Here is a 23,470-nt window from a genome sequence, read left to right as displayed (position 1 = left end):
CAATGAACACAGTCGAGCCCTATGATTCCTCTTCAGATCCTTCCCTTCTACAGGAAAATCATCCAATCCACCGCTCTACTAGCCACCCCTTTGCAAGGCCACTGTCATTCTACTCACTATGTTGGGAGTGCTGAAACAAGTTCTGTCACACATGCTGCAATCTTTGCAATTGGAAAACACTGTCTATTTGTTGTACTACAAGGAGACCATGTCCCACTGACAACACTCGGAAGTATCGTGGAAAGAATAACAGAGATTTGGGAATTGTGGAAGACCTGGCACACTTCTCCAGCATTAACCAAACTATGCTAATAATCCTACTGCATCTTCCCAAAGCAAAAATCACCTCGATGATACAAACACTTCTATTTCTATTTCAATCCAGCTTCATGCCTCCTGCTACCAGAGCTGAACTCACTGATAGTTTATCTGACTTGCTGTTGGTGAACAGCTCATGGAAGTCAACAGAAAGACTCATTTATTTCCATTGGGTTTTAAGTTTCCCAATCAAACGGAATGCCAGGAGGGATCTCTCCCAAAAGAACACACTTTCTCCTCCTAATTAGTGACATACAAGCAATAATCAATATAAAGAACATATAAACAGAGACCAAAAAATGGAAGGTACTGGACATCAAAAAACTCATTTGCCAAAGGTGTCTTTCACTACCTGCAGAATAAGGCTCCTGCTTCTCACTGTGAATGAACTCTTTCCTTTCGTATTTGGCTCTGATCCATTGCTCCCGCAGCAGTCTGGAAAGAAAAAAAATACAGAGACAAGGAAACATGGTCCAAAATACACCCAGGAAGAAACCAGAATCATTAATTCTTCAATCAGAACACGAGTATGATTTAGAAGTCTTCAAAACATTGCACTGTACAGTCTGGAGTCAAGGGTTTCTTTTGTTTCCTGTTGGACAACAACAAATCCATTCTTTGTACATCTGATTTTATTGGAATGTAATCTAACAAAATTTACAGATTTAGCAGAATAGCCCATTTCCACCCATCCAATCAGTCTCTGTACAAAATTCCCTCAGTATATGAACTGTTTTAAACCTATTTTCCTCAAACTACATTCTTCAGTAAACGGGATCAGCTAACGAAAAAGCCAACAAACTGCACACAAAATTAAAACCTTTACCCTGAAGCTATAAATATGGAAGAGAACCTGGCTATGCCTTGTGTGATGCACGTACGTAATGGCCTTCTGGCAGTCAAAGCTGCAGAGATATTGTCTCCTTGTCATGCAGGGACAGCTACTAAAAAGTATTGTGATGTGTCAGGTTAAAATTGTATAATGATGAGGGGAAGCCCATCCCAAGGATAGGTGACACTTGTGACACAGTGAACACGGAGCTCACTGCAAGGTGAGCACCTCCCAAGCTAGGAACAACAGGAATTCAAGCGAGAGGTGACCTCTTCAAAATGAAATGGACATAGAACAGTCATCCCAGGCCCTAGCCAACCTCCTGAAAGGACCTGGGGTGTGAAAAGTGAAAAAGCCTCCAAAAAAACAGGAGAACATGGCTGAGTAAGGATGCAAGGGCTGAGCCTTATGGAACATAGGACCCAAACACCAGAGTGTAGAGAACTCCCCCTGGCAGAGCTCTTCCAAACTCATAGCCTGTACTGCTAAGTCTAAGAAAGAAATCCATGAAACATGCCTATTACAAAGTCCGTTACTTTTCAGGTGGAAAATTATATCAGTGATGCATATGCCAAGACCTTAACTTCCAAAAAGGAAAAAATACCCCAAAGATGCCAAACACTTTTTTGCTATTTTATTTTAGCATGGAATTAATGCTTTTAGTGCTGGAACTAATAAAGACGTTTAGATCTAGAATATGCTAGAAATTGCTTCAGACCATTTTTAACTGCACTTAGTTCTTAATTGCCCTAGAACCTTAAACAGCCCAAGCAGGCAGAAATCACATGCAGAAATCACATGCAGAAATAAAGGCATGTGTCATCCCAGCTTCACAGCCAACGTTTTGAAGTGGCCTACACTGATGACAGTAAAAGATCCCCCAAGCACTGGGTGTATTCTGTAAAACCCATCACACTTCAACACATCTACTTCTCTGCCAATGAAAAACGTTGATATGCCTAATTACATTTTTTTTCTGAGTATGCAAATTTAACGCTCTCTTTTCAGCAGACACGTTCCAGAAACGCTCAAAGAAGATACCCATACCGACATTCCTCATGAAGATTTATCTACAGGTACAGCAAATGCATTCATTAAATCTGCAAGACACTATTCAACAAGAACCGTGGCTGTAATCGGTTTCCTGCCACTGTAGAAGGAAATAATTACATATATTGTGTCCTACCCATAATTTCATCTCACTGGTTGGGGCACCAGCCTTCTCCCACAAGGCTCAGGGTGTACCATAGCTTCCCTGCACGCAAAACTCAACTGTGAGCTTCTGCTGTTACAGAAATAATACACCAACTCTGCCTTTCCCCCTTCTGTTCCTGTTTTCATGCCTGATCTTTAGTTGTCACACACACATCTGCAAGTTTGACTGCGAACTTTGAAGACGAACACCCATCTCCCTTCTGCTGTTACCCTGCTGCTATGCTCTGGTTTGGGTACCACCAACATTCAGTTCACTGTAGGAGGTTGTGTACAAGCGCCCAGCATCCAGCAGGATGCTCCTGCTGGATCTGATACCCACAACACAGTAGCCTTCAAATGTAGAAGACTGATGACCCAAAAGGTAGCACATAATTGCCTGTTTCTATACTTCTGCGGCTCATCAACAAAGCTACCAAAAGTTAATCATAAAATGAGCATAAGTACTTAGATATTGCCCTATCTTGCGAGTTTTCCAGCCTGGCTGCTGCAGAGAGGTTGTTATCACTGCAGCCAAAGTTGGACTTCAACAAGATGATGAGGGATTTAACTAGAAGGCAGAAAATTCACACCACCCTCGACTCCAGCTGACTTCAGTGGATTCAGCCAGAGCTGCAGCTGTTCGGAGCCTCTGAGAGCCAGCCTTCCAGTAAAATGCTTAAATATAGCATAAATTAAGGTGCATGTGCAGCAGTGGGAAGACACCCTTGCTGCATAATGAAGATAGTACAACAGACACAGTCTCCTGGTCTCACGCCTTAGGGAACACCGCTCTGCGGTGACTTATTTCCTGTGACGCTCTCAACAGTGTTGGTTTGGCAGCTCCAAAACTTTCGTGCAAGCGAGAGCAAACTGAGCAGCCCCGAGGCACCTTGCCCAAAGGGGTACCCTGGGAAGCTGCAAAATGCTCTCAATAACCTCTCCCAGCAACGAGTGGCTCTGATGGCAACTCCCATGGCAGACAGGAGTCCAGCTGTGCCAGCTTCCCAGCTCACATCTTCTTCCCCTTGCCTTATCACCACAGACCAAAGCTCTTTAAGCAGTAATTTCCCCCAAACCAATACAGACCAAGAGCAGCCCACGGTTAGGACAACTTGGTTGTAAAGCCAGTAGCTGCAGGTTCAGCTCCAGTGGTTAGTTATAGAAAGCAGAACAACTCCCACAAAAGAAACTGAAACAAAAGCCCAATGAGGATGGTGAGAAGTCCACCATCTCCCTTCAATGCAACGGGGAAGTTGAACAGGGACTTGACCCCGCTCACTCTCATGGGCTGGAGGCAATCCTGCCATAAAAGCTGCTTTTGAGTCTGGCATTAAACCCTGGTTTCACTGGCACAGCTTGGATGAATTTAAACAGGAGCAGGAATTCATCCTGGTATCTATGGGATCTGAGAGCAACTGAAGGGCAGGGATCATCCAGAAATCCCTGAAGCCATACAGACCTCTCCACTGTTTTCAGTGGACTTCAGACCTGATCTCCATTTCAATTTAAGTCTGCCTTCAGGGGCCTTCTAAACATTGGTTGCTGTGTTTTAGTTGAAATGTATTTTTACTGAGGTGAATACGTACGTAAATAATCCGGAGCGGGCATCACATGCCTAATACAGCACAATCAATCCAATCTCCCCCTTTGATTTCAACAGAAGTTCTGTGAACAAAAAGGACCGTAGCAACAGCCTCGTGGTATTTTATTGCCTTTCTGGTGATGGGATAATGTACCAAATAAACCGTCATTCCTTTTTTGTCAGAAAAATATAAGTGCATCATTCCTAAACTGGAGAGATGCACAGCTTTTGGGATCAAATCCAAAAGCTTTAACAGCCCACCTAAAGTCTGGCAGGCTGCTGGTTACAGGGAATGTGCCATTTTTTGGCAATTAGAAAGGAAAGGTCTTTGGAATTATCAAGATAAAAACCTGGGCGCTAAAGAAAAAAATAAAGAAGAAAATAAAACCCCAAACCAAGCCACAGACACTATCAAAACACAAAACCCTAAGGAAAAAACACATTTCCAACAGAACACGGGAAAATACATCCCCTGAATAGAACAGGACTGGGCTGCACTGAAGAAGCAGCAGGTCCAGAGGCCGACGAACACCTCCAACACTAATAGCTCCAAATCTTATTTTAGGTACTTGTTTGCTTGCCTGGCCACCCGCATGAAAACAAATGCTCTTTGTCAAAGGGCCAGTGAAGAAGGTTTCACAAGCAGCCAGCGGAGTGGTTTTATCTCGGTCCCACATACTCAAAGCCTTTCACTTACAGCAAACAGCACCACGGGAAAAGCTGCTGAAGCAGTTTAACATCAGACTGTGGCTGCGTGGTTCCATTGTGCTCTGCGGAGGAGTCCTGGCCAGCCAAATTTATAGTCTCCAATTTATTGTTACAAAGACCCTCAGCTGGGCTGGCTTTTCTAGGTCACGCTAGGGCGCACACATCACGTACGTTGCATGGCTGCTATGGCTTTTTGGAGACATATGACAGACAAGAAACCCCAGCCGGAGGTGAAAGTGGCTCAAAAGACATCAAACACCATCTGCTACACCCTCTGACTGCATCTTCGTGAGCCACCCTCAAGTACAACTAAGACAAAAGAAATGGATATCATCCAGGAACACCAGTTCCAAAACACAAATTTGTAGCTTCTGGAATTTGTCAGAGGTTTTTCCAGCAAAAAACCCCAATCTGCTTTCCACAGGCAGCTCCGTGGACACAGCTGTGCCAAGTTTCTGTTAAATAACTGTTTTAATGAAATTTTAAGTCCGAGTCCAAATTTTTCCTCACTGTGAGGACTCGCTTTTAGATGGTGTTGAGGAGGCATGAGGCAGCTGGGAGGCTTCTTCCAGGCACTCTGTGCATCACCCCAGCTTGCAGAGCCCCAGCAGTGATGTGCCATCCGTGCCCCAAGACCAGCGGCCAACAGCAAGCTTCTGGAGGAGAGCAAAAGACAGGGGGTTTGGCTATCAAGGCATAAAAATCTTGCATTATGGATTTGAAGAAGTTGGAGTTGAATTTGAGTATGCAAAAATCGTAACATGCTCAATTAAAATGCTAACTGGTTCCTTTTCCTGTTTGGTTGTTTTACCTGCATGGTCCAGTACACCACAATGCTGCTTTTCAGAATGGTTAAACACGGATTAAAAGTGTGTCAGAAACATCCTGTGTCGGTACTATTTAACCTCGTAACAATTTCCTTTGGAAATTAAAGGAATCAATATGAGTTAACAGGCTTATGAGCTAACAACAAAGAGAAAATGAATGACAAGCAGAGAAGCCCCCAGTGGTTCCCAGCACAGGAGCACGCATATCTCAGGCACTCTGCTGACACAGGGTGATGCTCAGGCAGAGACTGCCCCGAGGCCAAGTGCCCAGTTTGAGCCACCATAGGAGGCTCCACCACTTAAGAACTGGTAAGTGGCCACTCTGAGAGGCCACCCTGCAGCACCTCGAGCTTTGCACCCAAGATATCAGGTACTGTTGAAAGCCATGGACATCAGTTTTGAACACCCTTATTAATAAGCAGGAGCCTGAGCAAAAAGCCTTTATCCCCTGGACATTAAGCATTAATGATGTTTACCTATAAGGTACCACTAAAATGAGATGACTGAGGAAGAGGAGACGAGGCAAGAAGTTCGTGTCCTTGACCATATTATGCCCTGTGCATGGGAGGGGTGAGAGCCTAACTGACCTTCAGACACCAGACTGAAGTGGTGGGCTTGGCAGCTCCTCTACCAAATGAGCCAAAGGTTAAATGATAAAGAGAGGAAAAAAAAAAGCCAAGAATTTATCAAGCAATTTTCTCTCCACACATTTTAATCATACATGAACACAATGAGACACTTCTGATACCAACTGTTTCTTCAGATGACTACATAGATGACTCCTCAAGTTGTGAGCCACACTGGGATACATCATCTCTCTGACTGCTATCTCATTTCAAATAAGACAACCACCCAGTACAACTCATACCATTTCATTCTGCCCCATTTTTCCTACTAAGGTACTCAGATGTACTGGCAGTCAGTATATGTAAGTGTTCTGTATAAGGAGCAGATGTAGCTCCCACTTATCCAAGCACAGAGAGGAACTGAGCAATGCACTGTAGCTCTCAGGCAGCTCTGCAGGATGATGCTCTGTGCTCCCAAATCAAGCAAAAAGGCAACAGAAAATGATGTTAAGTATTGGGCAGGGACATGGATGTACTCCCAGTACTGAAAAAGCTCAGTAACAGCTTATCTCCATCTTCTTCTGTCAGTTTTCAGCCAAGCATACAGCTGAACAAAGCCTTTTTCCTTTGCTTTTACTCAAAGGCAATGCTACCCCTGTTGCTCACTGGTGACTCAAAACTCAACCGTGTGCCTGCAGCGTACCTATCTCAGAAAAGGCTGTTTCACAGCTCTCAGCTTGCTGCTGTGATGTACAAAGCTGGGCTGTGACCACTCGTGACCATCCAAAGAGGGTTTGTGTGGTTTAAGTTCCTCACCCAAAGCTCTTGTGGCCAACCCTGCGGTAGTGCAGGAACATCCCAGATTCCGGGACTCATTTCAGCCTCAGGGACTCCCCAGTGGTACAGAAGTTGGCTGCTCTGCTCACTGCTCCTGCTGCATGGGCCAAATTGCTGGCAGGCAGAAGACGAGAGGAGAGGACAGAAGGGGATTTTTCTTTTTGGTTGGGTGGTTTATTTGAGTGTGCACAGCTGGTAAATTTTCCCTGGGCAATTTCTGAGCACCCCTCCAACTTCTCTAACCTTTGCCAAGTGTCTGACAGAGCCAGGGAGCCACAATGGGGTTTCTGGAGGATGCAGAAGCCAGATGCAGCAGGCAAACACCACATATTTCCCAAGGAGTCAAACACAACATCGTAGGCAAGAAGAAAAAAGGACAAGCTGCTGCCGCAGCACTTCTCTCTTGCTCTGAACTTTGCAATTCTTCAAGCAGCCACAGAAGAGGGACTCCAGAAGTAGCGTTATAAAATTAAGATTTAAATGAACAAACAGCCTGTCCTGATTCCAGCTTGTACGTTAGCATCCTGCCACACCAAGTCTGAGGGCAGCTGGCACAAAGCCTGCCCAGCCCCTGCAGCCAGCCAGCATGGGTTTTGTAATTAGAAGCATCAAAACCTCTTGATGCCGCAGAATGTGGGTCAGCACACATCGGCACGGTGCCAGCATGGGATGGAGGTGTCATCCATCGCGATGCTACCCAGGGCTGCGAGCTTGGAACATCTCATGCTATTGCAGTGACTGGACTACAGCAAGGCAGGGAGAAAGCTAAATATATACCACGTTAAAAAGCAGCACTCCCCTGCTCTTGTTTAGCATGCATCTGTTGAAAGGCACAGAGAGGCTCTAACTACAGAAAGAAAAATACAACCTAGCACACCATCCTTGAAACATTTCCAACATGCAAATACCCACAGCTGCTTATACTGCGGCACTCTCAGAAGGAGATCTGCAAGGGGGTCACATCTATCCCTGCTGCTACTGCAGAGAACCAGCAGCGCTGGGCTGGAGAACCACCTACATGAACACAGCTCCAGGGTCAGTTCAGGAATCAGTTGTAAATTGGCCCTGTGTAAAATAGAATCATAGAGTAGTTTGGGTCGGAAAGGACCTTTAGATCACCTCGGTCCAATCCCCTGCCATGGGCAGGGTCACCTCCCACTAGACCATAGGCACAAGTTAGGAACAGAAACTGGTCTTCCAGCCACTTGGAGGAAGACTAGCCTTGCCTCATCCTCCTAGTCAGTCAGTCTTACAGTAAAGGACAAAGAAGAAGCGACAGAACAACGAAACCCCTTAACCCTCCTGCTCCTGTTTCTCGTAGGTTATACACCCAGCAATGTGCCTCTCCTTTGGGTGTCAGGAAAGCCTGTGAACAGAGCGGCTGTCCCAGCACAGTCCCCGTGTGCTTGCAGACAGCTCTTACAGGCTGCGGCTGGAGCTCAGCCACCGCTTGGCGAAGCTCCCCAGAGTGCAACTGCACTGCAGGATGGAGGGAGAGAAAATATCCTAGCAGCAAAGCCTGAGCTGCAGTATCAAAAGCTTGCAGAAGCCAAACCAACCAAGCACAGAACCAGTCACAGACATTTCTGCCAGCCTGAGAACAGAAGGAATTAAACTCTTGTGGTCCCTAAGCTGCCTGAGCCATAAGGAGAGCTTTCAGTATCCCTTCAGCCTGACCAACACAAGAAGAGCTGGGTACGATCTGCACGCAGATCTCAGGACACCCAAATCTGCAGAGGGACCTGCCCCACTTCCAGCTGGATTCCACCAGCACAAGGGATGGACCACGGAAAAGAACTGAATTTAACTGAGACTTCAGAGTAGACAAAATTTAAGTCTGCTAGAATTGTGTTTCTCCTACCAATGACAACTAGGTGAACAATCCTGCTTCTGCATCCTTAACATCACAAGTACATGCAAGCCTCAAAACAGCACAGCCAACTGTTGGGATTTTGGAGTTCAGAGATACAAACGTGGTACTGGATCCTCTCAGGACCATGACAGTTCACAAGAGATGCTTCTTCAACACAGATGGCATCCGCCTCCCAGCTGCTGGCAGAGCCACAAGTTTTCCTCCCGTCTGGATAGCATGGAGAGCTTGGTGTGCCCATCTTCCTTGTATCAAAGAGACACTAAGGAGAAGGCAAAGGAAGCAAGCATGAAAAACGCACTACCAAAAGACTTTTTGTTTCAGCCTAACTCTGTGGAGAAGCAAGAGAGAAATCATCATTGATTTTCCTTTTGTCAATCCATTTTAGGAAGTACAATCTACTTCCACAGCAAGATGCAAGAAACAGTTGATGCACAGGGATAAGGACACTAGAGCCATCTGCAAGGCGCACCGCAGACATCATAAAACTCTGGCCACCAAATCCTGCAGTAATAGGATACATCTGCCCTTGGGCTAGTCTGCTGGTCAGGGGAGAAAGAGGCAGGATACTGTGCATGGAGATGGATGGGTCAACACTGTGCCCAGAGTGTGAAGAAAAGTAGGAAGCCTGGCCTGTGTGAGGTGAAAGAACAGCAATCCTGTTTGAGTGTGGACAGGCAAGAGCAGGCAGATTTTGTTCTTGATTGTCACAAAGGGAGCCCCCTCCAACTCCTCCACCATTTGAGGCATTACTATTCCATAATAACTCCTTATTAAATCACAGCCCTGACCTTTCAGATCCTCACCCACACAAGCACTTCTGAGTCCTGAGGAAATCCCACATGAAGCATCTTCCCCACATTCCCTAAACCAAGACCAGGGGTGATCCCTGAAGACCAGTTCAAGGTGGGAGTAGAACCTGAAAGGCCCCAACCATTCAAGATGGTCAAACATATGCAAGCCTTCCCCTTTCCCTACTCTGGGAGAGACAGGGTTAAAAACAAACAAAGAAGTCTTTGCTGAAGCTGCTTTTATGAAATTAATTAAAAAAAAAAAACCAAACCAACAAAACAATGGCTCTGCCACCTTCAGTTACATTTGCACCATCTCCTCCCCTAGACCTGCAGGATCACTCTGTCTGGGAGCACCTTCCTGCTGGCTTCTCCTTGGGATATCTCCCACAACAGCAGAGGCGTTCCAGCAATAGGAAAGGTAAGAGGCTGCGGATTTTATCCTGGAGAAAAATAATCCTAGCAAGACGATCACAACATAATCAAGAGTGTGCCTCTCCACAACACACGGTGGCTTCGCCCATCCCCAAATCATTTCTGTACTTGTAGGAACTGTGGAAGCTGCTGCCAGAAGCCATTTTAGATCAAAACCAAGATCTGGGAACATTGCATAAATGGATGTGCTTTTTTATTGTCAGGCAAGGCAGTGCCACTCACTCCTGGGCCTTCCCAGATTTAGCATTTGAGCATCATCAAATGGGAGGTAACAGATGCACCACTAAGATAACTTCACAGACACAAGAGGTCTCCTCTTTTGCCTTTACTATAAAGGACTTTTTGTGTGATGTAGGAAGACAATAACTCTTCTTAATGGCTATTACAAGAAGATTAAAAATACAAAGTCACTTTGAGTATGAGCATGGGTACTCATGAACACTTTGTCCCACACACGGTATGATTTCAGGTTTGGGGAACACAGAGCCTTCCTACCCAAACATTGACATCTCATGCATGGAGCCCTACGAACCCTCCCCATATTTCTGTTCTGAGCACCTCTTGCAATGCTTGAATACATCATCCAGCTGCTCAGAGCCTCGCACACCATTTTCACACCACCACTACGCAACCAAATCACACTTCTCTCTTCAACAAGAGACACCCAGCTAAAGCACCAATATTGGGAAGATCTGAGCAACCAGCACTCACCAGTTTGCTGATATTGAAATTATACCCTCCAGACCCTCCGTAAAGAATGGTTTCACAAAGATAGAAAACCCCCTTGGTACTCTGCAGGACTGGATCCTAAAAACCAAGTTCAGTTCACCCTTCTTGCTCCCTGGATGGTACAGCACGTTCTGGCCACCCAACCCTCTCAGTCTGCAAGGTCTACCCCAACTTAGTAGTGGTTTACTCTATGCTCTATGAGAGACAATACCTTGTCACTTGCTTTCATGGAGAAGATTATTTGACATTTAGGCAAAAAAAGACAATCCACCAGCTTGTTCCTAAACCCCAGCATTTCTGCATTACAAGTAACCCAGCATCTCATATAGCTGATAAGCAAGCTCTGTTTTGATGCAGAAGGGCTATTTGAAAAGGTAGAGGAAATCAATGGGTAGAAACTGGCATTTTTTTGTAGCCTTAGAAACTTGGAAGAGTCTGGGGAACAGACAAACTATTGACTTCCCAGCATCGTCTCAACTGTACTTATTAAATAAGATCCCACACGTCATATAAACTCTACCATATGCGTGCAGAAGAAAAAAAGATTTTCAGGCCTTTTATAAATGAAACCTCCTCTGTGGCTTAAAAAAAAACATATGATGCTAAAACTAAAATATTAGAGAGGCTGCAGCTGCACAAACAAATAAATGCTGTTTACCAGCAGAGGTATTTACTTACTGACAGTCAAGAAACGTTGGTTTATAATAAAACGGTGGCATTTTAGATTCATATTTTGCTTTTGCTACATTGTTCCCATTCGCAGCCATAAACTGTAAAAAGAAAAAAAGCAGAAAGAATTAAAAAATGTTAACAGTATTTTCCTTTGCCCTCTTTTGCACCTACACAGTAATAAAATTGTTGGGATGGAGCCTCTGTTCCCTTACTAAGAGGTTTCCCCAGGACTGTACACAGAAGGGACGCTGTAAAGACTGTGCCTGCAAATCAGGGCTCAGAAATTAATGTTGTTTATTATTGCCAGGGCTCACAGCTTAACATGATGCTGAGGACACGTCCATGTCCCAGTCACACGTGCACAATCCCCACTGGTCCCCACAGGAGCAGAAGGCAGCACACGGTGGCATTTCCCACTTGCAGGCATAGGAATGAAATTACTCCCAGGGAATCCAGCACAGAAATTAGGTAACCAGAAGGCAAAACCTGACACTGACTTCAAGTCCCTGTGTGTTACGGTTCCAGAGAGGTAACAGTCTCCGACAATGCACCTTTTGTTTTGGATCACATCACTTGTTCCGAAAGGATAACTTTATTTTTCCAAAGCCGTGCCAGCAAGCTCAGGGGTTTGAAGCATCTAATAAATGAATAAATAAACAAACAAACATCCTATCTGCCCTGACAGCCCTCCTTTCCTTCTGATCTCGGATATGAAAGTCTAGTCGAGAACTCTGCAAACAAACCCACATATTCCCCTATTCATAAATTTTATGTAATGAAAGTCACTTTGTAAGTGTAAAAAAAAAAACCCCATTATTTTCCAGGCAGCCATTCTAAATACATTTTGTCTTGTATCAAATGCCAAGCATACAAGCATAAACAAGCAGCAAAGTGCTTCCCCCCCCCCCAACATTTTTTCCCCATTATTTTAATGGTTTTGAGCTTCTCAAGTTTACATATTCAATCTGTTCTAAAAAGAAAATCAGGGAAGGGAAAACCCATGCAACACAAAGGCCTATTTTTCTCATAAAACACATGACACTCTGAGCTGTGGCTTTCATAAAAACCTCAAATCTACAACATACAAGAACAAGATAAAGATCAAAGACTGGTAGCGTTCTTCATGCCTTTAAAGGCACCAAGAGTCAAAGTAGATGGGTTTTCTGGGTAGGCTTATCCTTAGCAACATCACCCAAATCTAGGCAGGTGTGTGGCTTAAAGAGAATTTATACTATAAGGGTTCGGTTCTTTGAGATGTGAGTTTAAGGGTCTTCAACACTAAGTGGAACAAAGCCAGGAACTGGTGAGCTGGGCAGGGGGGGCAGACTCAAGGGCTAGCCTACTGCCTGGTCTAAGCTACAGGTAATGTAAGGAACAGAAGACAATTCATTTAGTTACTTCTACACATCCTGTTTCATTGATATTTCTACAGGGGTGGGGAAAACCCTCACAGCTTCTTTATGAAATGGCTACTCCATTTTTCAATCAGCACCATTGACCTCACTCCCACACTCAGGAATTATCTAGACATGTTTTCTAAAATCACTTTTGTTGTGGCATCTTTAGAAAGGATTCTGGTTTACAGCTTTGCTGGTTAAACACAGCACCCCAAGCTCACTGGTACTTCACACCTCAGATGCACGTACCTCCACTTGAGCATCATCCCAGTCATCCAGGCGGACTGACTTCACTTTGCTGACTTGGGGAATATTGCGATGGATTCCTGAACAATTTAAGCAGATGAAGATCCCTAGGTTGTGGGATGCCCAGTCCGGGTCTGAAAGCAAGAAGGAAAGAGAGAATTGCACTTGACTGCTCTATGGGATTCAGTGCTGAAGGAAGGAGAGATGGGGCAAGATAGGTCATGGAAAGTGAATTCAGAGACACCAGGTCCACGTTCCTTGACTGTAAAGGTATCAAATAAATAAACAAGCAAAATAGATATATGTGCCATTTATATTGATAGTAATACAAATTAAAGTAACAGACCTGCAATCTCAAGTGTAGCTGTTATTCACAAAAACCTAATACACAGACAATTCGTACGCCCAAGAGCTCCTAAACAACATGCTCACATGAAGAGAAGAGGTGAATGACCATCTTTCATCAGCGAATCCCACCCAAGTGCTGCATGGAACAGAAACTGCACAATTAAAACAAACAGCTCAGGGATGCCGCTATGCTGCTCCCTTGATTTGCTATTTTTTTGTGGTTTGTTTTTTTTTTCTTAATTTTCATTTATTTTTTCTTTATTTTTGACAGTGGGAGCGTTCCGCAGAGAGACTTCCCTCCCACAGCTACAGCACAGCTCTCCATGCCAGGAGGTTTCCAGCCCTTGCCTTAATGGAAAAATGCCACCAGTGGCAGCTCTGTACTTTCTCCGAGCAGAACCACGCGCTGTTTACAGCCCCGAGCTGACGTCTCACACAAAGCACTTTAAACACAAGTCCCTCGCCTCCAAATTCCTCCTCGGGAGAGGCACTGCCTGAAGCGCAGGGCAATGGAGAGGAACTGGAGGAGGGCAGGGGCCAGGGCAGGACACATCCACCAGTGTCCCCAGCACTGCCTCGCTAATAAAGCCAATACAGGGATCTTTGTTTGAACTCTGACTAGCAAATGTCAGCGCCTGCTATTCCAGCTGCGTCCCAGCAGAGCTTCCTTGCAAGTCACCAACTCAGCCTCTAAACCCTTCGCCTCTACCCATCCTCCCCCAAACCCCCTCCATCGTATGGGGCTGTCGAGGGGTAAGGGCAGGTCCTCTCTTCTCAAATCTGTTTATTCCCCTGCAGTAATTACACTAAACACTCCTCACAGTGCAGCTATTATTTATAAAAGCAAGGCAAAGTGCTTTCTCCTCCTTCTACATATTTAATGGTCTGGCTATGTCAGTGCAGCAGGAGCAGGCTGGTATGGGGCAATGCAGCTCCTCTATACAAGGTACTGAGGTCTGCTACCAGCCCCTGCCCGCAGGGATGGCCACCAACCTCCCCCTGCACACATTAGGGAAGAGAAATTTGGTTCCCCAGAGGTGGCTGTGTTCAGATATAAATGAGGAGCCTCGATGGATGTGGTTGGGTGCCTACCCAGGAGAGGGGAATAAATTCCCAAGCTTTTATAAGTCCCATCCACTGCAGCTTGATTGGCATGGGGCTGGGACCAGCAGCCACAAGTAAAGGTGTCTGCTGTTTACATGGTCTCCCATCCTCATGCAGGACCCTGATGACTCCTGCAGAGGCCTGTCAAATACAGAACCAGTCAAGTCAATCTAAGTGCATTGCAGCAGCACCCAAGTATGGGCTCTATGCCCACATACAACCACACCAGTGAGGACACAGGGTGAGGACCTGATCACAGCTTCACTGAGGTCAGGCACCCCAGTTACTCTGATCGCAGAGAGTGCTGCCAGTTATTGAACTATGAGTTGGCCAAAAGAATCAAGGGGTTTGCACGCCATGCTCATGCATGTTTCTGTGCTTTAACTCCTCATATTGTCCTGTCCCATCTCCAAACACCTGGCTGTAATCAAAGTCTGCCTCATGGTAGGCCAGGACCATGGGACCAAATGATGAGAGTCACGCAGGGTGAAAGCATTCTGGACTTTTGTTGAAAAACCCATCTCTTGACTTCCATGTAAAGGATGAGGCATGAGGAAGGGCAAAAGGGTCTGGAGGATGGGGAAGCCACAGAGCAGCAGCAGCAGCAGCAGCAGCAGCAGCGAGGAAGCAGAAGATGCAGCAGTGAAGTTTGGAGCTGGGAGCTAACGTGGCCACCAACTCCCTGTGCTCAGAACAGCCACTTCACAGTAACTGCTCCAAGCCTCCCCAGTGCAATGAGTTGTGATCAAAGCAGTGCCTGACACAGGGAAATGGATATCAAAGTATGCATTTGCCTCCGCAGATTTTACCAGGAGCCCCAACACTTGTTTTGTGTTGACAGATTTATCTTAGCACACAGGTGGATTTCTTCATGTTGTCTGCAACTTCCAAGACTTGAAGAAGCAACCCTTTCGCTGCCTGCACTGCTGTGAGCGACAGGACCAGGAGACATCACAACCTCCTCTAGCCAGGAATGAGGACACATTTGGGTGAACATTCTGGAAGAATATCCTCAGGCTCCGATGGAGGAGACTGCAGCTGCAGTGGACATTAAGCCAACTCATACCCAAGCATCTCTTCTTGACATGGGGAAACAACACCTCAAGCAATAGGTTTTAATCACAACTGGGGCCTTAAAGCATTCTCCTCACACCAACAGTATTTTCTTTAGACAAGACTCTTGAACATGCTTCCCCCCTGCTCCACACCATGTCAAACCATGTCTAATTAGGGAAGCAAAAGCTGGAGTGTATCACAGAACCACATATTCGTGGTCACATGCACATGGTTTTTCATCAGAAGATGGTAGTATTTTAGAGGAACAGAGACAAGAGGGTCAGTGATGACCCAGCCCTTGGAAGGGATGCTGTCAGCTTGTTCAATACCTACACCTGCTGCTGTCTCCTTCTGGTGTCCTTCCTTTCACTGTTTCCTCTCTTGCCTAGACCCAACCTCCATGTCCATCCAACACCAACAGCATCCCACACAGCAAACTTGAAGGAGCACCATGACAGAGCAGCACGTTTCACTTTACTCCCCAGACCTGATACCAGCAGTTTGCATTGCTGTCCAATATTAATAACAACTTCCTCTTCATTGCTCTTCTGGTTTTAAAAGTATGTATCTTTTAAATCCAAAATCATGCAGCAAGGGTGGATGGAGGAGTTGTAGATGCTCGGCTGGTTGTGTGCTGCTTTCCTGGGACATCCACAGCCCAGAACTACACAAATTTGGCCGTTGTTTTTAACACCAAAGGGAACACCAGGCAGGAGGAGAGTTCAGAGGCCTCAGGCACTGAGTTACCTCCATCCAAAAAACTGCCAAGTAGCAAAATGCCCCAGAACCGACAGATCTACCTGGGGAAGTGCCTCTGAAACATCAGCGTTACTATAATGTATTAGAGATCTCAATGAACTTGCTCTCCTGGCTGAAGACGTGACTGAGAAAGCAAGCCAGCCCGAGCCTTTCCCTGAGTTTAGCTGAAAGCCAAAAGGCATTTCTAAGCATTAGCTGAACAAGCCAGAGGGTTACGGACCCAGCCAAGCCACTGGTGTGACCCACCGTGCCACCACACCGCCTGTGGGCAGGAAGAATGAGGGCGGAGGATTCCCTGAATCCATCTTCTGGAGGGTTCTGCCTGTGCTGCTTCCCCTTCTCACCCCTGCCCTGAACTTGTGACACCGTTTTCGAAGAACCCCGTAGCTACGAGACTGCTGCATCAGACCCCTGCAGGAACTGGTGACAGACGCCCAGGCAGATGGCTGCGGCGAGCACCCACCTCTGCAGGGATGCTTATCCAAAGCCCTTTTATATGATTTGGGGCTGCCAGTGGCTACTCAAGCACATCACAGTCCCCCTTCCCTTCATTCCTGCACTCCCCCACAAACAACAGGAGAATTCTCAGCTCAGGAACAAGGTAGATAACGCCAGTGATCTGCGACCTTGGCATAATCATAGACTCCAACCCTTCAAATGACTGTGCCATCTCTTTGAGATAAGACATCAAGCACACAAATAAAGTCACACAAGTGTATTCATACGAGACAAGTGAATTTTCGGGCAGCACATTTAGTGAACGAACCCTCAGCTGTATGGGTGGCAAGCTGCGGTCTCCATAGCTAGGTGAAGTCCACCTTGCTGCTAGGCACTTCAACAGCTAGAACATATTCTCCATGGTGGACATTGCTAGGGAGTTCAGTAATTTTATTTAAGCCATTTTATTTGGGCAGGGCTCAAAAAAGTGCTCCAAAATGGCAATATATCATAACCTGGACCTTCTGGGTATCACCCGAAAGAGATGATTTTCTTCTAAGCCTCCAGAGTTTCCAGCAAATAGCAGTGAAGCCTACTGAAAACTCTCCAGCACGCCTAAGTTCCACACAAATTACTTTATTCCATTATTTCAAGCCAAAAGGAATAAAGACTAACTAGGAGCAAGGGGAATATTAAACCAAATACACTGCTGTAAGTGCAAAAAGTCTCTTATCCTGCAGCATTGCTGCTCCAGAACAACCGATGCCAGCCCTAGAAGGCTTTAACTGTCCAATGTGGTAGAGATTTCTGGTCACTTGTAAACAGATTATAATGACTTTTAAAGCAAAAAGTTGCTGCAGCTTTGCTTTTAAAATTAATACATAAACAAAGCCAGACTAAGCTCAGGAGAAAAACTAACTTCCACACACAATCCCTTTTGCCACCACAAGCTCTAGAAAAACCAAGGGCAGAAAACAACGTACTCTGCAGCTTGAACCCAACATTACTGAGTGTAAGAACTGCCCATAGAGGGAAAAACAAAGGCTGGACCCAGAAAAATACAAAGAACCAGTGTAAGAGAACATAAACATAGGGTTCCAGTTTGAGAACACCTAGGTGCCATCAACCCAAGTATAATCACACGAAGCAGAGCAGTAGCAGGCTCATAGTAGCCAGAAGACAAGAGCAAGAACTCAAGAGTCCCAAAACTTACTTGGATGCCCCTACTCCACCTTCTGCTTTAAACCACAGTTACTACTTTATGTATATAGTGGGATACATACTATACTAGTGGTATAGATAATATATACTCTATATATACACTATATATATAGCATATTACTGACCAAGAGAATGTCAGGGAGAACATGGGCAACGCACAGCAATACACCGTTAACACGTCTTCCAGCACACAAACCAAGGCCTGACCCTTACTTAGCTGCCTGGCTGCATCCCTGCTACACCAGCTGGGTGGGAGCCAGTGTTTTGTTGGGATGGAGATTCAACAGATTTTTCCGACGTTTGAGGTGTTAAGGACTAATTAGAAGAGAGAGGACAGCCTCTCAAGGTAGCAAACCTTTTTTTACCCTACAGGTAAGGTAACTCATACCCTATGATACAGGATATAATCACAGGGATTTAAGTGCCATCAACACAAGCAAAAAGCCTTTTCTGTTTGCTGCTCACTGCCTGCTGATTTTCTAAACGCCCCAGTCAAGAGAACCTCATGTCCAGCACTGAAGTTCTGTTGCTATTTACTTTGGGGAAAGACTAAGAGGTTAATAAACAGACCCTGGTCATGCATGTTTAAAAATAACAATAAAAGACATTAAGACTGAAGCCAAACAGCCTCCCACCAACACTCCTCCCTAAGTAGGAAAAATTTTCAGTGAAGGCACTAAACTTGCCAAGGTCTTTTTATTCAGCTGGCAGGTCCCAGCAGCCCACTCTGCTTGCTGTCTGCAGCCCCCGACTGTGCTGCAACCCAGGCATCAGCAGCAGACAGAAAACACGGTTGCATCAAACCCCCTTTGTGTCAGAAAGTCCCCTTCCCTGCAGAAAGTGGCATGGTGCTAAACACAACTGCTGCGGGATTTTCCTTTTTACCTTTAAAAGGGCTGGCAAATTCACAGGAAAAAGATAAAATAAATCACTGTTTAAGCGAGAGGACAATGGAGGTGCGGGAACAAGTTTCCACTTTCAGCTTGAAAACGAAAAGCCTGTTTCACGCCATTAGAGCAGCGAAGCTCTGGAACAGCTTTCCAGTGGGAGGTAGTGGGGGCAAGAGAGAGAACTAGCTGTGAGGCAGAGCCCTGTCGCTCCACAGGGAGGGGATGGGGAGATGTCGCTGTGGATGACAGCACAAGGCAGGACCCGATGACTCACTCAGTTGTCTTCCCGATACGTGTTTTTAGGACCAGTGGTTGGATAGGGGAAGGAGAGAGCTGTCATCAAATCCTTTCAGTGTCCTCCTTAATCCTGAGCAAATCAAGCAATCTCCAGCACTCATGTGTTTCCCTCATTCACCACCCGCACTTCATGACATCAAGGGAACGGAAAAGCTTCACTGCTTTAGAAATGCGAAGATGCTGGGCCCGTAGAAAAGATGCTTACAATGACCTCAGCCACACACCACTCACCCTCGGGCTTTTATATAGACTGTTAGACCAGAATACCAGATCTGCTCAGCTTTGCAGCATAAAGCTCTGATACCAGACCCCCTCCATCACCTGCACCGGCTCTTCCTCCATCCCTCATCCCCTCTGAGCCTCAGGCACAGAGGCCGATGTTACCCAGGTTCCCAGTAATCTATCTCAAACAAGAAAGATGAAAACGATAAAACCAGGCCATGTAAACTGCTGCTGGAGGGCTTAAACTGCAGAAGCGCTTTGATGGGATTTCCATTTCTGTTTTCAGAGCCTCCCTGTCCTCCTACAATGTAAAATGATTCTCCCTTCGTGGAAAGCTAAGTCATAGAAAAATGGAGTAAAGGGAGATATAGTCAAGGTCTTGTTATGCCCTGAGATAACCATCCGTCTCATGATGTGAGGAAAGATTGCCAGAGACAAAGAACCATTTAGGGGAAAAAAGAGGCTGAACTGCCACATTAGTCCTGAAGGAAAAAAAAAGATTATTCTAATACATGGAGAGCCATCACACACCAGCAATTCAGGAGATTGCTCAGTTTGCACTCGAGACTGCATTTTCCATGCTGTCTGCACTGGGAAAGCACATCTTTAAACCCACCAAAACAAACACACTGCAAACCAATACCCAGGACCCAGCCTCCACCACAGAAGTAGTAACAACAAAGAACCTGATGCCCCAGGTAACAACTTTATTACAGTGGCTCCTACCCCAGAATTCAGCCTGAAAGATGTAGCTAATGTGATCTACTACTCAATACAGATTGATGACATCTTTGCAACTGAAACATTTTTTATTCGAAACAACTTTTCATTGCAAATTCAGATTTTGTAAAGACACAATTAATAAAAAACTAACTAAAATCTTAAAAATATAAAAAACTTGCAAGTAAAAACGTAACCTCTCACTTCCTTCCCACTCTAATTTTCAATTTCTACTTCAGCATCCTCTCTGCATTCCCAGCTGTCATGGCCAGGGCCACTGTAAGCCTGTTCTCCCTACCTGAAACATGTCCTCAAAACCCAGGAGGAGTTTTTGGAAGCTCAGCTTTTACACAAGAGATTTTTCTGCCAGACATACACGCTGGTCACGGGGAAGACAAAGATCTGACCTTCCTGAGCATCACATTCAATACCTCGTTTCACCCAGATGCAAAGTGCGCAGACCAGAACACACATCCTGAACACAGCAGCCTGGCTTGCAGGACTTGGCCACTTAAATATTCCTCAATCACCATTAAGTGGCAAATTCTGGCCCAGACCCAGGCAATCAGCAGGTTTTGACTAGATCTCCCCAAGGAGATGTGATGACCCTGTGTGGGATGAAGTTACTTACACCTCCTAGGAGGAAAAGCACTGCCTCTCCCAATGTTCCCCATCCACCCTTTACAAAAGCTTTGCTTTTCTGCATGGTCACAGCTTAACCACAATAATACCAAGCTGTGGGCTCTTTTGCATCAGGAACCCAGATTTTTGTTACCTGGGTTACAAAACCTGTTACCCGGGACAAGCCGTTACTTCAGGGCTATGGCTACTGAGCCTCACCTGAATGTCAAAGCAGTAACAAAAGGAAACAACCTTTTTTGACAGCAGGGAAGGGAAAAACAACTTTCACTGGCCGATTACTGAAACAAGTATTTCCAAGAGCAAAAGCAAACCCAGCTGGCTTCCAAACACAAATTAAAGTGAATAACAAAGAATCTTCCCCTGCTACATTTCTGACCCATCCTAGTCTTTGTTATCAGCATCCCTGAGCTCAATGGCTACCTCTTCTCAGGGATCCCACATTAACTAAGGGTTTCAGGGGAAGGAACACACCCACCTGAGCAGCAGCAATAATAAATCAGGGATCTTGACCTTTTGCTCCCCCCTCCTCAGCTGTACCAGATCAGCGCTATGATGATGCACACATGTGGGAAAGCACAAGCACGCCCTGCTTTCCTCATCTGCTCATTCCCCACCCTCCCTCTTCTTTCATTCTCACTTTATTTCTCTGCTCTGGTAGTTTTCCAGTGCCTAGCTGTCCACCCAGTTCCAGCTCTCCCCTTTATCTTTCTGTGCATCCCACTTCTCAGCACTCCATTCTGGAGGCTCTCTGGACACCTACCTCACATTATCTCATACCCAGAAGCACCTGGCATGCCACACCTGCCCAGGAAATAATAGAATTGAGCCTCAGTATTTTACATATTACCTAAAGACACAAGTTATATATCTTATGTGAAGCAGCCCTGGGCATCTCCAGTTTATTGTCGCCCCCAGGCAGATGTGCACATCACAGCACCACCAGTAGCTCTTGTTTGGCAAAGAAACTGATCATTAAAGAAACTGGGTTGATGAACAGGGATCCAGTCCCAGGGAAGTAATGCTGTGGCAGTTCAGAAGAGAGGCTGAATGGTATTAATATAGCACATCCTGTGTTACAAAAGACACTGGCCCAAATTCTGCTCTCGGAGTTTCAGATTCACTAGGGCATCTCTCCATGCAAATGTCACCAAGAGCAAAATATGGTTGTTTTACAAGCCCATTTGAAGCCTTTAACAACGACTCTCTTTCCCTGATGTGAGCTATTTTACTGACCTACAGCTTCATCTCCATCCTGCTGATGGCTGAGAAACTTCCCATTTTGCAAAGGGGCTTTATATTACACACAGGGCAAGGAAGAGTTACCCCATTGACCTGAATGGCCCAGGCTTGCAAAGTCTTCCCCAGGAAGGAATAATTTAGGTAGCTGCCTATTTGGTGAGCCCAAGCTGTGCTCAGCAAGATGCCTCAAAGGTGGGTTGGTACAGTCAGACAGCAGATGGGTGGGAGCAGGCAGAGCAGCACAGCGCTGCAAAGCAGTTCATACTATGCAAAAGTTCTTTGTCCTTTCCAGCTGGATACTGGGAGACACAATGCATCTGAAGGTGAACTGCAGTGTCTGAGATGTAGATTAGGGACATAAACCCAGCGGCAATGGTATGAGCTGGGTGGTGGTATCCAATAGGTCTTGGAATCCTAAATAAATCAATAGCCAGAAAAATGAGGTTCAGCTGAAGTGCTGGGTTTTCTTTAACCTACAGAATGACGGAGGCTGAAAAGGACATCCTTTCCCTATGCCTCTTCAGGGCCATCCTGCTCAAGCTAATACTAATTTAGGTGTTTCTATATGGTGATATTTTTTATCTTTTTTTAAAGGGAAGTTACTTGCTATGCAATTTTCTAAGGTTCTTCCCCCAGCACACCACACAGACCCCTCTCAGCAAGAGCAAAGGCTTTCCCACGCTCACAGCCAGACCCCAACAATTCACCATCCACAGAGTGAGGAGGATGCTCCTAGCTCAGGTTTTCTCCCGTCTGTAGACGAAGAGGGCCAGGGGCATTTCAGCCCTGTCCTGTGCAGGGCGCTAAGCAGCGGGCAAGGCAGGCTCCCACCGGTGGCAGCCTGGTCAAAGGTTGGTGGGCAGGATGCCCACGGCATTGCCCCTGGTCCCTCCCGTCTGTTTGCTCGCCAACAGGGGCAGGAGCGGCGGCGAGGGGACACAGGGAACACACACACCACACACCCCCAGCAACACAGCCTCCCCCGGCCAGAGCCCCGCGGCACCGGGGCTGCACTGCAGACCGCGGGACCCGCCGGGGATGACATCAGCGCTGCCGCGACCGGGCGAGGAGCGGGGCCGGGAGGGTGGAAGGGTTGGAACCCCGGCTGGGGCTGATCCATGGGTACAGCGACAGCGCAACCCCTTCCCTCCACCTGCCCCGAGCATCCCGCTGCATCCCCCGGGGGAAACAGGGGGGTTCGGGTACCCTCTCGGCGTGCACAACCCCATCGCTCCCGGAGAAGGCAGAGCCCCCCTGCCCCGCCGCTGTCGCCGTGCGGGCAGGTGCGGCCGCCGCCCGCGCCCCCCGCCCCGGCTCGCCCTGCCCTTACCCGGGGCGGCGCAGTCGGCGCACGCCGTGTTTCCCGGCCGCTGGAGCAGCTCCACCAGCGCCTTCCTGCTCTTCTCCTTCGCCATGGGGCCGGCGGCGCGGTGCGGGGCTCCGCCGCGGCTGGGCGAGCTTCACGGTGCGGGGCGGGGGGCGCTGGCGAGGCGGGCGGCGCGCCCGGGCTGCTCCATGCGGCCCCGCTCG

General features: G+C 46.6%; 1 protein-coding gene across 1 annotated transcript in view; it reads right to left on the bottom strand.

Moving 5' to 3' along the window:
- Positions 1–23,470, bottom strand: part of ADAP1 (ArfGAP with dual PH domains 1) — a 57,653-nt gene extending 34,183 nt beyond the window's left edge. Inside the window, exons 1-4 of the mRNA XM_057416904.1 lie at positions 23,271–23,470; positions 13,008–13,138; positions 11,368–11,459; positions 671–753 (exon numbers count right to left, since the gene is read on the bottom strand). Of these exons, the coding sequence (XP_057272887.1) occupies positions 671–753; positions 11,368–11,459; positions 13,008–13,138; positions 23,271–23,355 (391 nt within the window). The 5' untranslated portion in view covers positions 23,356–23,470. The remainder of the gene's footprint in view (positions 1–670; positions 754–11,367; positions 11,460–13,007; positions 13,139–23,270) is intronic.

Source organism: Pezoporus wallicus, unplaced genomic scaffold, assembly GCF_028554395.1.
Source record: "Pezoporus wallicus isolate ANWC-B61680 ecotype Strahan unplaced genomic scaffold, APGP_CSIRO_Pwel_v1 scaffold_7392, whole genome shotgun sequence".
NCBI classification, from domain to species: Eukaryota; Metazoa; Chordata; class Aves; order Psittaciformes; family Psittacidae; genus Pezoporus; species Pezoporus wallicus.
Note: the sequence above shows the minus strand (reverse complement) of the source record. Positions and strands in the feature narration are given on the sequence as shown.